The following is a 15,798-nucleotide window of genomic DNA, read 5'->3' on the forward strand; positions in this document are numbered from 1 at the left end:
CACCCTTTGTGAGAGGCTGGACATCTAAAACTGAAGAAACAGAGTCCTGGTCACAGGAAGATCACAATTTAACAGGACAGTTAAAAGCGAAAAGACAAATAACATAGAGGGGGTTTTCCCAGCCTTGACACTATTAACATTTCAGGACAGAGAATTCTCTGCTGTAGGGGCAGGGCTGTGCATTGTATGGTGATTAGCAACATTCCTGGCCTCTCCTCACTAGATGTCAGTAAGCACACATCCAGCCCCACCAGTTGTGATACTAAAAATAGCTCTAGACATTCCCTAACATACCTGGGGTGAGGTACAGCAAAATCACTCCCCAGCTGAGAAGCAACTGTGATAAAGTATGATAAGATCTGTGACTATGGGTCATGAATGACTGCTTACAGGGGGCAGTTCTAGAGCTGAGCCTTCATAGATGAATAGGAAATTACCAGATAGATAAGGAGAGGAAGGTCAGAGAAAATGAGCTCATGAAGGACTGGTGTTGAGGGAAATAGGTCACAGTTAAGAAACTTGAATAAGTTCAGTCTTGAGGGTTTTGAGATGGATACAGTGGGACCAGTTGAAGAAATCTTGTTGGAATGCAAGGGAGGAATTACAAAGACCTGAAGAAGGCAGAAGAGGTAAAGGTGAAGAATTCAAGAGTTATTTAGGAGCTAGCGTCATTCATTTATTGAATAGCTTAGAAAGCAATAAATATTTCTTGAGTACTCTGTGTCAGACACAGTAGGTGTCAGGATTATAATGGTGCATGAGAGAGAGAAGCTGCCTTCAGGATACTGAGACAATCTCTGTGTGGTTAGCAAAACAAAGATGAGACTTGTAGGTGGCTTGGTAGACTTGGGGAGGAAAATCCAATCGTGCAGCACCTTTGACCGAGTGGGACTCCAATGATCACTGAGAGATCCTGGCACAGTTTCTGAGGTATTTACTTTCAAACAAATAAACTGCCTGTAAAGCAGTGTGAGAACGGCATTAGAAGGCATTTATAATATTTTTTAATTAATAATTTTAATAAAGCCAATTTTATGCCTGATTATTTCTTTATATTCTCTGTCCACATGTATATAGATGTGGATATGTAACATTTAAAACAGTTGCAGTCATAGGGTGATCTGATTTGTTAACTTAATGGCACATCATAAACATTTTACATGCTGATATATAATATACATAATTATTTTTAATGACTACATAACATCCCATCCTATTGATGGACCATTATTTCCTTAATAAAATCTCACAGTTGGATTTGGTGTTTTGTGTGTATGTTTCCCATGATTAAATATAACCCCTCTGATATCTAAACATCATGCTGTTTTTTTTTTTTTTTTTGCCATACACGGGCCTCTCACTGCTGTGGCCTCTCCCGTTGCGGAGCACCAGGCTCCGGACGCGCAGGCTCAACGGCCATGGCTCACGGGCCCAGCCGCTCCGCGGTATGGGGGATCTTCCCGGACCGGGGCACGAACCCGTGTCCCCTGCATCAGCAGGCGGACTCTCAACCACTGTGCCATCAGGAAGCCCACATCATGCATTTTTGAATATTGTTCCCTCTATGATATCTAAACATCATGCATTTTTGAATATTGTTTGGGTTTTCTGTTGAATTAATCCCCCAGGGAGAATTTTTAGAGGAAGGATTAGTAAACTCAGGGGTATTGAGATTTTTATGGCTTATGTAGTATGTTGCCTCATTTAGCTTTATTTCAACTACTCATAACATGGATATAAAGGTTCACATGGGAAACTACCTTAAATCCCTTTTGGAAGGAGGCAGGGAATAAGTTGTAGGCAAATGCTTAAATGTTGTCCATCCATCAACTCTGCTTCCCATTCAGTCGCAATGATTGGTACATGTGATCACTTGGTATGGTCATTACTGGGCATTGGGGAGGCAAAGATCAACAAGACTCAGTAGAGTCCTTTGGGATGCTCCTCACCTAGCTGGGGTGGGGGATGAGGGACTGCAGATGGGCAACTAAGGGGCCACACAAATCTGTCTGGGGGAGATGGGGAGGACTTCACAAGCCTGGGATGAGCACCAGAAGACAGTAAAATCTCACCAAACTAGGAAACAGGCAAACACTTGCAAAGATGTGGGGACCTTCGCTTGAGATTCAAAAAGTATCAGTCAGACTGCAGCATGACAATACTGGCTTCAACAACAACAAGGCTTTCCAGTGGAAACAATGCTCTGGGTCCTTAGGTATCTGTCTAAACCAAGTTCAAAACTTTCTGTTCTAGGAGAATCAACAGGCTATCTGAGATCAGAAAATTTCTTCTTACCTGGTCTCAGAATATCATATTCATGTTTTAATTTTGTCTAATAATCGCAGAGATTTTTGAGGAATTGCAGCAGTCTCATACCTTCAGCCTATAAATATCATTTCTTTCTGCTGCTCAGTAACCCAGTGAAGGACAAAGATGCTGCTGAGTTTGGAATGACGGAGCAGCTGGTGACACATTTTGCTTCAGGAAAAGGGAGTGTTCTCTGACTCTGGGGAGATGGGGGTGGAAAAATGATGGAAAAAGTGTCAAGGGTGTTGAATGCGTTTAACCTTCCTGAAACTGGAATAATCCTCAGTTTAGAGTGCTGGAGAATTAGGTTAGGACTAAGCCCTATGATTATATGCCCATTCAAAATAATACCAGGCAGATGATGACAACATGGCAGGCAGATGCTAGCCTTAAAAGACCCAACTCTTTCCAAACATTTGGGAGTTCAGTATCATCCAGAGTGCTAATTAGAAAGTTCTGTTTCCTAGGCAGGAAGGCTTGTTTCTCTTCTATAATTTTACTTTTCACCCTTTACTGATTGATTCACAGAACCTTGTCTCCTTCAGATTTAGGGAGTGCTTACCATCAATTTCTTAATAATGACAGCCATTCAAATGCTGCTTCTTAATATTTTTTCACGTCTGTGTAAAATCTATATTGTTTATAATTGTTTTTCTTTAAATGGACTTTTTTTACATATATGTATTCTTTTAACGGGGAAGTATTCACACTGTACTATATCACTTGCCATAAGTAGGAGGTAACCTAAAAATGAATGCAGTCAAAACAAAACGATGTCATTACATTCTAGCTAGAGAGTTATATCATAGTCTCTTGAAAGGGAGATCAGGAAGCATAACAGGAATGTTAAAAGTTAGCAGTATACTGAGATATCCTTGACGTGTTTGGGAATGGAAGAATTGGAAAAGAAATAATAGGATCAGTAATTAGGATAATGTCATTCAAAAAACCCACCCACGCAAAATTACCCATAAACCACCTTAAGTCAGTGTATGGGTCACTGCTGGTAAGGGTCCCAGACTTTGAGAAATGCTACATGGTCAGAAACTTTAAAAATGAGACTATCAATATGATTAAGCCAGAAGTGTGTATGTGTGGAGGGGAGCAGTCATCTAACAAGACATTGCTTTTTCTTTGCCTGAAATTCATTGACTATTTTTATTACCAAGATTCTTAGTACTTTTCAGAATGGGCTATAACATTTATTTTTGTAATGTCTTAATTCCTTTCCTTAAATGATTTTAGTGACTGAATTGGGCAGCCTTAGTGTGTTCATAGAATGTGGTTCACTTTTGATGATGTGGTCCTTCTGTGTCTATCATGCTCCTAGAACTACCCATTAAGCACATTCCAAGTTTCAGCAATTGATTTGTCTGATTTTCTAACCAAATGGCTCAGGTAACTGGATATTGAATAAACACTGATTTTCTCTCTTTGAACAACTATTCATGGTGCCCTATAAAACAATCAGGTTTTTCTTTTCCATTATTCTTTCAAGGAATTGGTTGTCAATCTTCTCTTCTTTCTTGCCAGCCTGTAGATTTTGAAACCAAAAGAGCATACAGCTTGAAGGTAGAGGCAGCCAACGTGCACATCGACCCAAAATTCATCAGCAACGGGCCTTTCAAAGACACCGTGACGGTCAAGATTGCAGTGGAAGATGCTGATGAACCCCCCATGTTCTTGGCCCCGAGTTATATCCATGAAGTCCAAGAAAATGCAGCTGCTGGCACTGTGGTGGGGAGAGTGCATGCCAAAGACCCTGATGCTGCCAATAGCCCGATAAGGTACAGAGAAATTTATTTTTAAAGCCTGGATGGGCAATTCCAGAGGCAAGAGATTTTAGGAAATCCCTATAGGAACCAGGTCCTTCCGTCTCAGAAAAGGTCCAAGATATCATTCAGTGTAAACAAGATGAAGACTTAGAAGACATGAGTTCTACTCCACCTCTGCACCAACTCTTTGGATAGACTTGTTCAAGCTCCAGGATTTCTGGAGCAGATTTCCCAATGTATACTAGGTGATGTAACCCTAAGCTTTGCCTGTCTCAGAGAACTGTGGTGAAGTATAAATAATGATTGTGAAATAATAACAGTAATTCTAATTTATTGAACACCTTCCTATGCTCCAGTTACTGCACTAGGGGTATCAGATATATAATCCAATTTATCCCCTCAACGTTATTTTCTAGGAATTATTATCTCTTAAATTAAGAGGAAATTGGGGCTCTGCAGGGCAAAGTGACTTAACCAAAGAGATACAGACAGTGAACAGGAGGCTCAGAAGGCAAGCCCTGTCTATCTATCTGCTGAGCACTTTGAAGAGATAACAAAGTGCCCCTCAAATTTAGGATGCTTTTATTATCACAAATATACTTTTGTGACTTAGACAAGAAAGCTAGAAAAGCCATTCAGAACCCTGCCTCCCCTGCTCCCCAACCTGAGCTAATGACCAATGAGATTGACGATGAAGATGAGAGGGTGATGAGAAAGAGGCTGAGAAGGAGGCTTGAGTCACAGGTTCAAGGCATGTCCATATAGGGCAGAAATGTAAAGTTGGCTGAAACCTGCCCTGGACTGGATTCTAGCAGGTGTTTATTTTTCCATGGCCACTCCCCTAATTCCCTTCTTGCCTAGATTCCTTCCTCGGCCTCCTCATGGTCCCCCTGCCCCCGATCTCCCACCTACCTTTCCATCATCCTGTAGCCAGACTGATTGTTTTAAAATGCACATCCAAACATCACATCACACTTCAGTTAAACAGCAACAATGACAAAAATAATCACTGATCAAAATGTTTCCCATTGTCCCCTACTCCAAAATAGTCTTAATTCTCTTACTTGGCTTAAGGCTCTTCTTCGAGCCCCTCCCCCCCAGTTCCTGCTGTGTCCTGCTGGTCTCCTGCTTTTTGTCTTACTCTCCCTTCTCATCAGACTCTCAGTTGCAGCTAGACTGGGCTACTTCCTGTCCCCTTCTAATTCCTGACCTTTGTGTGTTCTTCCTTCTGGTTGGAGATCTCACTGTCATCCTTTCCAACTTGCTACATGGTACTCATTTTTCCCACCTCCACTTAGGTGTCACCTCCTCTAGGAATTCTTCCAGGGCACCCTAAGATGGATCAAATGCAGCTTCCACCTCACAGCTCTCACCATACATCACAATGACAGCTTACACTGTGTTGTCCCTGGCACAGTCAAAGAGGGCCAGGGATGTGTCTGTCTAGGTCAGGGGTTAATAAGCTACAGCCCACAGAACAAATCCAGCCTCCATCTACATTTTGAGGAATCTCTATACTGCTTTCCATAATGGCTGCATCTTGAACACGTATCTGCACTCTCGTGTTCAATGCAGCATTATTCACAATAGCCAAGATACGGAAACGATCTAAATGTTCGTCGACAGATGAATGGATTAAGAAATAGTGAGATATATATATATATATATATATATATATACACACACACACATATATATGTGTATATTATATATATAAAACAGACTATTATTTAGCCTGAAAAAAGAAAATCCTGCCATTGGTGATAACATATGTGAATTTGGAGGATACTGTGCTAAATGAAATAAGCCAGACTCAGAAAGACAAATATAGCATATCACTCATATGTGGAATCTCAAAAAGTCTGACTTATAGAAACAGAGAGTAGAACACTGGTTGCCAGGGGCTAGGGAGTGGGGAAAATGAGGAGATATTGGTCAGCATGGTAACTATAGTTAATAATAATGTACTGTAGACTTGAAATTTGCAAAGAGGGTAGATCTTAAGTGTTCTCACCACACACACACACACACACACACACACACACACACACACACACACACACACACAGGAAACGGTTGCTGTGTGAGGCAGTGGCTATGTTAATTAGCTTGATTACGGTAATCATTACACAAGGTATACTTATATTAAAACATCATGTTGTACACATTAAATACAGACTTTTTTATTGTCAATCATATTTCAATAAAGCTGGGAAGAAAAGTAAATAGATCTGAGTATGAAAAAAATTGCCATGGACAATGGAGTTTTTCTATTTATACCAAAGAAAATGCTGACAGAGCAGAAGGAAGTCCCAAATGTAAATGCTGTTCAGTTGCCTTTAAGTCTTTGAACATTGCCCCTTTGGTGAGAAAGGAAGGAAATTACCCTTTATTGAGCATCTTCTTGGCCCCAGACAACCCTGCACTAAGTTATTTAAGTTAATCCTCAGACACCCTTGAGGCTGTGATCACGTTAGGGTCCAATAGATGGAAATACTGAGGCTCAAAGAGATGATGTGAATTACCCAAAGTCACATGAACAGTCAGTATTGGAGACTGGATTTTAGTCCAGAGCTGCCTTGAGTCCACTATGAGCTGTTTACTCTCGCTGGGCAGCCACTGACGGAAAGATTTCCCACGAAGGTTTGAGTACCGTGCTCTCTGTGCAAGAAGATACATCAGGTAACGACTGAGGAGCTTGGTAACACCTTTAAACTACTCAAAAATGTTCATGGTGTGAATTTTAAATGAGTTAACTTTAGCCTAGAATATCAAGGTGCATTAGCAGCTTTTTAGAAGAGAGATGATATAAAAACACATGGAACAGCTGCTCATTTCCTTGACACCTCGTTATCTCCAAGGATCCACATCTGTGATTGGTTATTTGGGTCATATTTTCATTGGAAGCTATTCTGTGCATGGAGCCATTTTTCATGTCTATAATTATCCAAAGATGCTCACTATGGCCCTTGAACCAACTCCCCTCACCCACTCAGGTCCTCATTCTTAGAACTGCCAAACAATTCATAGAATAACATTTAAAGGTTTTTATTCAGTGGGTCTCCTAGCCAGACTACCTACTTTCCTGAGTGCTTATCGTCACCTTTAAGGACATTTGTGTCCTTAAACATATGGGTAGGAGGGCCTTATAGTGTCAGCCAAACTCTTAGCTGCTTCGAAATGTTTGCAGCTTTCTTCTCAGACTCTAGAATCAGAGACCTTTTCGTTTACCATTGCCTTCCTGAAATATTCTTTCCTCTTAGCTTCATTGGCAGTAACCTCTTCATGCCTCAGACATACCTGGTGTCTTCAGTAGTCTGAGATCCCAGTCCAGGCACTGGGGGCTCCCTGACATTCAGCCTTTCACTTCAGACTTTCTCTGTGTCCACTTATCTATAGAGTTTCCGTCCATGCTACTAATTGAATTGAGTTAATGCTCTAAATTTTCTGCCTCTAGGCTGATCTTTCTCCCTGATTCTAATTCTGTACTTGTTCTGCTGTCTGCTCTGCATTTTTACCCACTTCCTTTTTCCTTCACCGGCTCATTCATTAAAAACATATTTTTGAGCCTATACTTCTTGTGACATAGTTAAAAAAATAAAGACCGACTATACCCCTGACTTTGTGAAACCTCTGATAAAGTTGAATCTTGCTCTCCTGGTGTGGCAGCATAGCCCTAGTGGAAATTCAACCTCTCCTTCCTGGTAAGTTGACTTTGTATTTCCCAATGTCTCCCTCTCTGCGACACTCAGGCTAGAAACTCTCAAGGACTCTCCCAGCCTCCCACAGATCTCCAAATATCAACTGAGTCCTACTGGTTCTGTCTTTATCACAGTCTTCCATTCCCTCTGTCGCTTCTATACCTCACTCTCTCATCACCTCACTCCTTAAAAACTATCAATACATCACCTCCTTAAGTTTCCTCTGTTCCTTCCTCCACTCTCACTAGCTCAGACCACCTTGCCCACCCTATCTTATTCATCACCCTGATAGTCTGAATTAGTTTATTTGTTCCTCTGATCAAAAGCCTTTCATGATTTTTCACTGGCTATAGTATGAAAGTCATACTCTGTAGACTGACATTTGATCTATCCACAGTGTGTAATAGCAGCGACAACAACAAAAATCAGAGCAGCTATATTTGTTGTTCTGTTTACTATGTGTGAGGCACTAGGTTATGCATCTTCAACATCTATCATTTTATGTAATTCTCACTGATAACCTAAAAGTTAGGTTACTATTAATATTCTAGTTTAAGTGATAAGTAAGCTGAAATTCAAAGAACTTAAGTGGCTTTTCCAGTATCACTCAGCATATATGTAGCTAAGCATGAACTTGTACCTAGGACTTTACAAAACTAAAATCCATACGCTTCACTTCTATAGAATAATACTTGTTAATTATCATTCTTCCTGTGAGCCTGTCTTGTCATGTCAACTAGATAGTAAACTCCCTAGTGGCAGGGAAAAAATATTCTATTATTTTCTCTTTATTTTCACATAGAGCTCTGCTGAGCGTTTAGTCACTGAGCCTCTACTGACATTTATGAGGTGTGTGATAGTTTATCTCCTCTTTCCTCACTGGGGAAGGGGACTCATCATTCCATTCTCATAGGGAGCTGTGAAGGCATCGATATCATGGATGAGCTCATGTTTTCTATATTGCGAAGTGCTGCTCTGCACTAAATTCCTCTCCCTTGGAAAGAACATGATCTAGAACTGGAAGATCCAGGTTCTAATATTGGCTCCCCCAGAAGCGAGATAATAGACCATTTGCAAATCCTACCATTTGTAAATTGAAGAGATTAAACTCTGTGACATCCATGGTCTTTGCTAATATTCTCTAATATTCTTTGGTTTTATGGCCCTCAATGAATGCCTTCAGACATATGTACAGTTGGCCTTCTGTATCCATGCATTCTGCATTGATGGGTTCCATGTCAATGGATTCAACCAACCACATGTCCAAAATATTTGGGGAAAAAAAGTCCAGAAAGTTCCAAAAAGCAGAACTTGAATTTGTGGCACACCAGCAACTATTTACATGGCATTTACATTGTATTAAGTATTTTAGTAATCTATAGATGATTTAAAGTGTACAGGAGGGGGCTTCCCTGGTGGCGCAGTGGTTGAGAGTCCGCCTGCCGATGCAGGGGACACGGGTTCGTGCCCTGGTCCGGGAGGATCCCACATGCCGCAGAGCGGCTGGGCCCGTGAGCCATGGCCACTGAGCCTGCGCGTCCGGAGCCTGTGCTTCACAACAGGAGAGGCCACAACAGTGAGAGGCCCGTGTACCGCAAAAAAATAGAGATAAAAATAAAGTGTACGGGAGGATATGTGTAGGTTATATGCAAATATTACACCATTTTATATGAGACTTGAGTATCCATGGGTTTTGGTATCCTCAGGTGTCCTGGATCCAATCCCCCATGGATGCCATGGGACAACTGTCAACACTTATTAAAGCCAGGTCTCCAGAACTTTATCCTGGGCAAGTTATTTTACCTTACTACACCACTCCTCTTGACCCATCTTCTACCTCACCTTGCCTCATAATATTCTGGAAATTTTTTGTCTTTTGTTAGAAAAAAGCAAATTTTTTAGTGGACAGGAGTAGCTGGAACCTTCCAACTATGCTGTTAGGCTCAGCCTGGGGTCATTAAAGTGTGGGGAGAATGCTCTACAAATGAATGGCCAAGCCCTCTTTGCGTATTTCACAATGGAATTCAGAACCAAGCTACCCGAGAACCCCTAAAACCAAATAAATTGAATAAATTTACTCAAAATATAGTTACCATTTTCCCTTAAGTAAGGAGAAAACTGATTTTTCAGTACCGTAAATGATCTTTGATGATAACTTAAGACTATTTAATATTTCATATGCAGAAATCTGGCAAGTGTTCCGTACACTTGTGACTTTCTGAGTACTTTGGAAGCAAGGCAGACCCACTTCCCAAATGCAGGTTCATAAATTCAGATGGTGGGTGATTGTAGTAAATATGAAGAAATATGCAGCATGCTAATTCCATTTTTCAATCAGATACGCAACATATTATTCCATTTCTCAATCAAATATGCTAAACAGCTCTTTCATTCATTGTCCCGAATAAAGAATTCCAATGTTGCAAAGTGATTTCTATAAAAGATTCATGTAAGAAGTTTGAAAAGTAAATTTGATTAAAAAGAAAACCTAGCTCAAGCAATTCACTGAAAAAGTTGCTTTAAATATAGCATGGAGAAAATAATCAAATATTAAGCTGCTTGGAATGTCTTGGTCTAATTGCCTCATTTGCATTCTGCTTAGGTATTCAATCGATCGTCACACTGACCTGGACAGGTTTTTCACTATTAATCCAGAGGATGGTTTTATTAAAACTACAAAACCTTTGGATAGAGAAGAAACTGCCTGGCTCAATATATCAGTTTTTGCAGCAGAAATCCGTAAGTATTATCCTAAGGGTTTTGATTCTACTTTACCAAGTATTATTCCTTGAGACTTTCTATATATTCTGGAAAATAACAGCTGAGATAGAACAATTTTTTTTTTTTAGTCTTAAACATATTTTTCAATCTTTAAAATTTATTTTTGGTTGTCTATCTAGGGAGACATATAAGCAAATAGAGATGTTTTCATTTTCTTTGGCAGAACTGGGTACAGACTTGGCACATGAGCTGATAGTCTGTAGCAGCTTGAAACTCTTAACCACCGCTGAAAGATTCCCCACTTTATCCTCAGTTTTGTTTAAACCCAGAGCAGCAGAATCCTTAGAGCCAAGATCTGTGGGTTCTTTTTTACCTATAGACCGGTGGTTTGCAAACTTGATCATGCAATGGATTATCATGAAAGGCTTGTTATAACAAAGATTTCTGGATCCCACTCTCAGAGCCTCTAACTCAGGTCTTGGGTTGGGTTTGAGAATTTTCACTTCCAACAAATTCCCAAACTGTTTGATGCTCCTCTGGGGATCCCACTTTGAGAACTGCTGTTGTGGACTACACTCTGAGGGGGACAGTCTCCATTATAAGCCTTTAGAATTAAACCTCAACAGAAAGGGAAAAGTGGTTTATTTCTTACTGGTCTAATGTCGACCTTTATTCTAGGACATCCCCCTCACATTGGATTTGGCATACTTTGGATTTTAGATGATTTTTGTGCCAACAGTGCCTTTCCCTGCAGGGCCTGAATGAGTGGCTGGAGCTCACTTTTTCCCAAGAGTAACCTTGGACCAACATGGATTCCTCCCTTGCACATGTTTACTGTCTCAATTCTCTCCTTTCAGACAACCGGCATCAGGAAGCCAAAGTCCCTGTGGCCATTAGGGTCCTTGATGTCAACGACAATGCTCCCAAGTTTGCTGCCCCTTATGAAGGCTTCATCTGTGAGAGTGACCAGACCAAGCCACTTTCTAACCAGGTAACGCTGCTCTGCCTTGGCTATGAAAAAGCATTTAGAAACAGAGTTTGGTTTTGAGAGCATCACCTGGAGATCCTTCCCACTGCCCAAGAAGGCTTCAGAGCCCTGGTTTAGCTCTGGAGCTATGTTCTCTAATTAAAATCAGGCTTCTCAGCCAGCCAGGAATTTTTGAATGAATGATATGCCAATGTCAGCATGATTTATTTATGGGCCACCTTTCTCTTTCAGCCAATTGTTACAATTAGTGCAGATGACAAGGATGACACAGCCAATGGACCAAGATTTATCTTCAGTCTACCCCCTGAAATCATTCACAATCCAAATTTCACAGTCAGAGACAACAGAGGTTCGTACCAAGGTTCCTGTGCATTCAGAGAAGTAGAAATGGAAAATAAATGGCTTTTATATTGCAGAGCACAAGTATTTCCCCTAATCTTAATAATGCCTTTCTGTTGAAGAACAAACAAAAAATAATAATGCCACCTTCATTTTGAGATATGGGCTCTCTTGGTGCATAGGAATAAGTGAGTCTAATTTTATTTTACGTTTTTTGTTGTTGTTGGCTTTGATATTCACGAAGCAGTGCGAAAACCAAGTGGGGAGGCTTACAGGGTCAATAAGCAAACAATTTCATTTATCTTTTTTTAAGAGGTTGATACATCCTTAGGGGGAAGCATGGCTTTATGAATATTGATATTAAGTAAAGCGTTAAAAGAGATCAGTTCAACCTTGTAAGGTAATGTAATCTTTCAGCTGTCCTTCCCTTCCCAGCATAGTTTTAATGCAATGTGGTTGATACCTAAAGGTAGTTATGGAATTACTGCCTGAAGGGCATGAATAAAGCATTGTTCTCCACTGTAAACATGCAAAATTTGATGCAATTTCTACTTCTCATTTCATTAATCAAGGAGGTTCTAGACTTGGAAATTATTCGAAGTAGTTGTTTTTTGTTGTTGTTGTAGTATAGGCCCAAACTGATGCAGTCCCTTGACAAAGTGTATAGCAGAGCCAAGATCAAAAAATAAATTTCTTGACTCCTGGCAAGACTCTTTTGGCCTGCACCTGTTCCTATAAGCCTGTGACAATGCAGGTCTATAAAAACAGGAAGACAAATGCCATGATTTGACATAGGAATAAAATGTGGTCCTTCTGAACACATGTTTTCATTAGACACGTGCTAGCTATGTACGAGGTTATAGATATATTGCTTTCTTGATGACTGAGATCAGGTTTATAGGATCTTAAATTAATCTAATAAGTAATGTTACTTTCCCCATCACCATTATCAGTGTTATCTATATTTCACATACCAGTAACTATGTTCTAAACACCGTGCCAAGATCCTTCCCATACTTTATTTAATTCTCTCAACAGCATCATAGGTGAGGATTATTATTATCATTCCCATTTTGAAGATGAGGAAAATGAGGGACAGGCCATTAAGTAAATCAGCCATGTGAGAGCGAGACCTAGATTTTAAACCTGGACATTCAGAGGCTAGAGGTTGCAGCCTAAACCACTGTGCCCCATGCTCCTTGGATTTGGGGGGATATGACCTGGCATACTTTATTATTATTTCTTGGACTGATTTGAGCTTTTCATTATGATCCTTATATCTATGTGTTCATATAATCCCCAATTTACATTTGAGGTCTAATTGCTGGATGTATTCCTGGCAATAACCCTGTTTATCGCTGGACACCTCCTAAAACAGCTGGTGTTTCTAGGCTTTTCTTTGCCAACTTTGCCTCCATCACCTGCCTTGTCTTCTTTTTATGTGTGCAATAATATTTAGTTGCTGTTTACCCTCTGAAAATATTATACTAAGACCTATTGTTCTCTAGGGACTTATAAATATTTCACTTTGTCACAGTACTTCGGAATGCCATCTATATTTTCAAGGAGATTATATTACCATGGAGAAGCCAACCTACTGCACAATTTGTTTCCCCTGACCTTTCCTATAAGAAACTAATCCTTTGTGGAGCTACCACTTTTGCAGGGAATTGCTACTTTTTAAGAAAAATGACTTTATTAACTATGGCAAACAGTTAATGAAAACTCCCATGTTTAGAGCTATTACAGAACTTTAAAGCAAATACAGTCCTATAATTATCATTTAATAGAGTTTCTTTCTACCAGATCCTAAAAGTAATTACATATTGAAGTGATCCAAAAAGAGTAATCACATTCTACATCCTATTAATAGCCTACTGAGTTACCAAATTTCCCAGCTGAGACTGTTTTCCATAGAAAACATGAGATAATGGTTTACAGCATGCTGAGTAAAAGCATCAGATTTCTCTCTCCTTGAGTGCTTACTTCCATTATGCCATGTAAATAATCAGGATTGTGTTTGCCTAAACTCGGCATAAGCGTTTGGCCTCTTTAAAAATATGAGGGAAAGCCATCTTAATACACACAAGCCTTTTATTTCATTTTTATCTTACTCCGTTCTACAGCCTGAGCTTCAAAGACAACTCAGCAGGCAGCAGGAAAGTAGAACACTGGATAACTCTTCAACATTTGAGTCCATCTGGGGCTAATAATATCAAGAGTGGTGCTGTTTGGGGAAATGAAGAGCTGATCCACCCAGGCTTTGAGATGCATTTACTTTGAAAATATTAGACTTATGGCATCTTTAAAAAAAATAAGGAACACGTAATGAATAAGAAAAGTGCAAAGAAAAAAATACTGAGAAGAGCCTATCTCATTTATGTAGTTCTTCATTGGATTATAAAACCTGCTAATGGCCATTGTTCCACTTAGTTCCTAAACAGCCCTAGGGGTAAACAGCCCTAGAGGGTAGGCATGTTGGATATTTTTATCCCCATTTCCTAGATGAGGAAAGAATATGAAACATCAGAAGATTCAGAGACTTGCCCAAGGTCACTCTAGCAATAAGTGAATTGAACTAAAATGTTTGAAGTGTTTGAAGGGTTTGAAGGGTTTGAGTGTTTGAAGGGTTCTGTCTCATGTAGTAACACTTTATATATTATGAATATAGAGCTTGTGTCTTTTCTAATTAATTATTTTCTTTAAAAATCGTTGTTTACCCCATAATCAAATAACAACAATCTTCAGAAGAGAAAAAATCTAAAATAAATTCATCAATCTAGTATTCCAGGGAAAGTGAATAGAAAAGGACAAACTGTACTTCAAGTTTAATTTTAATCACAGCCATAGTAATTGTAAAATATATTTGCAAGGAATTTTGTAAGTTTCTTCTACTGCATAATTAATACATATTCCTTGTAGGAAAATTATAAAATACAAACAAGCAGAAATAAAATTAGAAATAATAAAATAACTTAATATACTATCCAGAAATAATCACTGCTAATTTTTATAGCCTTCCAGACTTTTTCTTGGCATATATATATATATATATATATATATATTTTTTTTTTTTTTTTTTTTTTTTTTTTTTTTTTTTTTTTTTGCAGTATGCAGGCCTCTCACTGTTGTGGCCTCTCCGTTGCGGAGCACAGGCTCCGGACGCGCAGGCTCAGCGGCCATGGCTCACGGGCCCAGCCGCTCCGCGGCATGTGGGATCTTCCCGGACCAGGGCACGAACCCACGTCCCCCGCATCGGCAGGCAGACTCTCAACCACTGCGCCACCAGGGAAGCCCAGCATATATTTTGATCTTTAAAAAAGGCAACCATAAAATAATGTCCGCTTTTTTCCCTGCATAATAATACATGATATGCATTTTTCAGCATCAGTATACTTATGTCAACATTTTTTTCCCCTAAATATCCTCCTAACTTCATTACAAGGGTATATGATATCAGTTGACTATTGTTGTGTAAGTACGTTGATTTCACACACCTTTGCCAAATATCTAATTATTCTTTCAGGATAGATTCCTAGAGTGGAATTACTGTATCAGAAGTTTTTGATACTTAATTGACAAATTGCCTATCAGAAATATTATACCAATTTATAATTGCATCAGCAAAATAGGTAAGCTCCCATTTCCTCACATTCAAGCCAACTCTAGATACTATTATTCTTTTTAAATGATTCACAAATTGATAAGTGAATTATAATCACATATCACATTTAAAATTTTCAATTCCTTTCATTACTAGTAAAGTTAGGATTTTTTAAATAAGTATTCTTTTTTTTTAATTGAAGCTCTTTTTATTTTTTGCTTTTATTTATTTATTTATTTATTTATTTTTTTTGGCTGCGTTGGGTCTTCGTTGCTGTGCGTGGGCTTTCTCTAGTTGCAGTGAGCAGGGGCTACTCTTCATTGGAGCACGTGGGCTTCTCACTGAGGTGGCCTCTCTTGTTGC

At 39.4% G+C, this 15,798-nt stretch overlaps 1 protein-coding gene across 6 annotated transcripts in view; it reads left to right on the top strand.

Moving 5' to 3' along the window:
• Window positions 1–15,798, top strand: part of CDH11 (cadherin 11) — a 144,575-nt gene that overhangs the window by 113,956 nt on the left and 14,821 nt on the right. For all 6 annotated transcript variants that reach the window (XM_027119692.1, XM_027119693.1, XM_027119696.1 and 3 more), the window contains 4 exons: window positions 3,841–4,094; window positions 10,386–10,522; window positions 11,362–11,495; window positions 11,724–11,841. In XM_027119692.1, coding sequence (XP_026975493.1) covers window positions 3,841–4,094; window positions 10,386–10,522; window positions 11,362–11,495; window positions 11,724–11,841 — 643 coding nt within the window. The remainder of the gene's footprint in view (window positions 1–3,840; window positions 4,095–10,385; window positions 10,523–11,361; window positions 11,496–11,723; window positions 11,842–15,798) is intronic.

The sequence above is a fragment of the Aethalodelphis obliquidens genome, unplaced genomic scaffold (assembly GCF_003676395.1).
Source record: "Aethalodelphis obliquidens isolate GAN/ISIS:26980383/991018 unplaced genomic scaffold, ASM367639v1 scaffold20, whole genome shotgun sequence".
Lineage (NCBI taxonomy): Eukaryota > Metazoa > Chordata > Mammalia > Artiodactyla > Delphinidae > Aethalodelphis > Aethalodelphis obliquidens.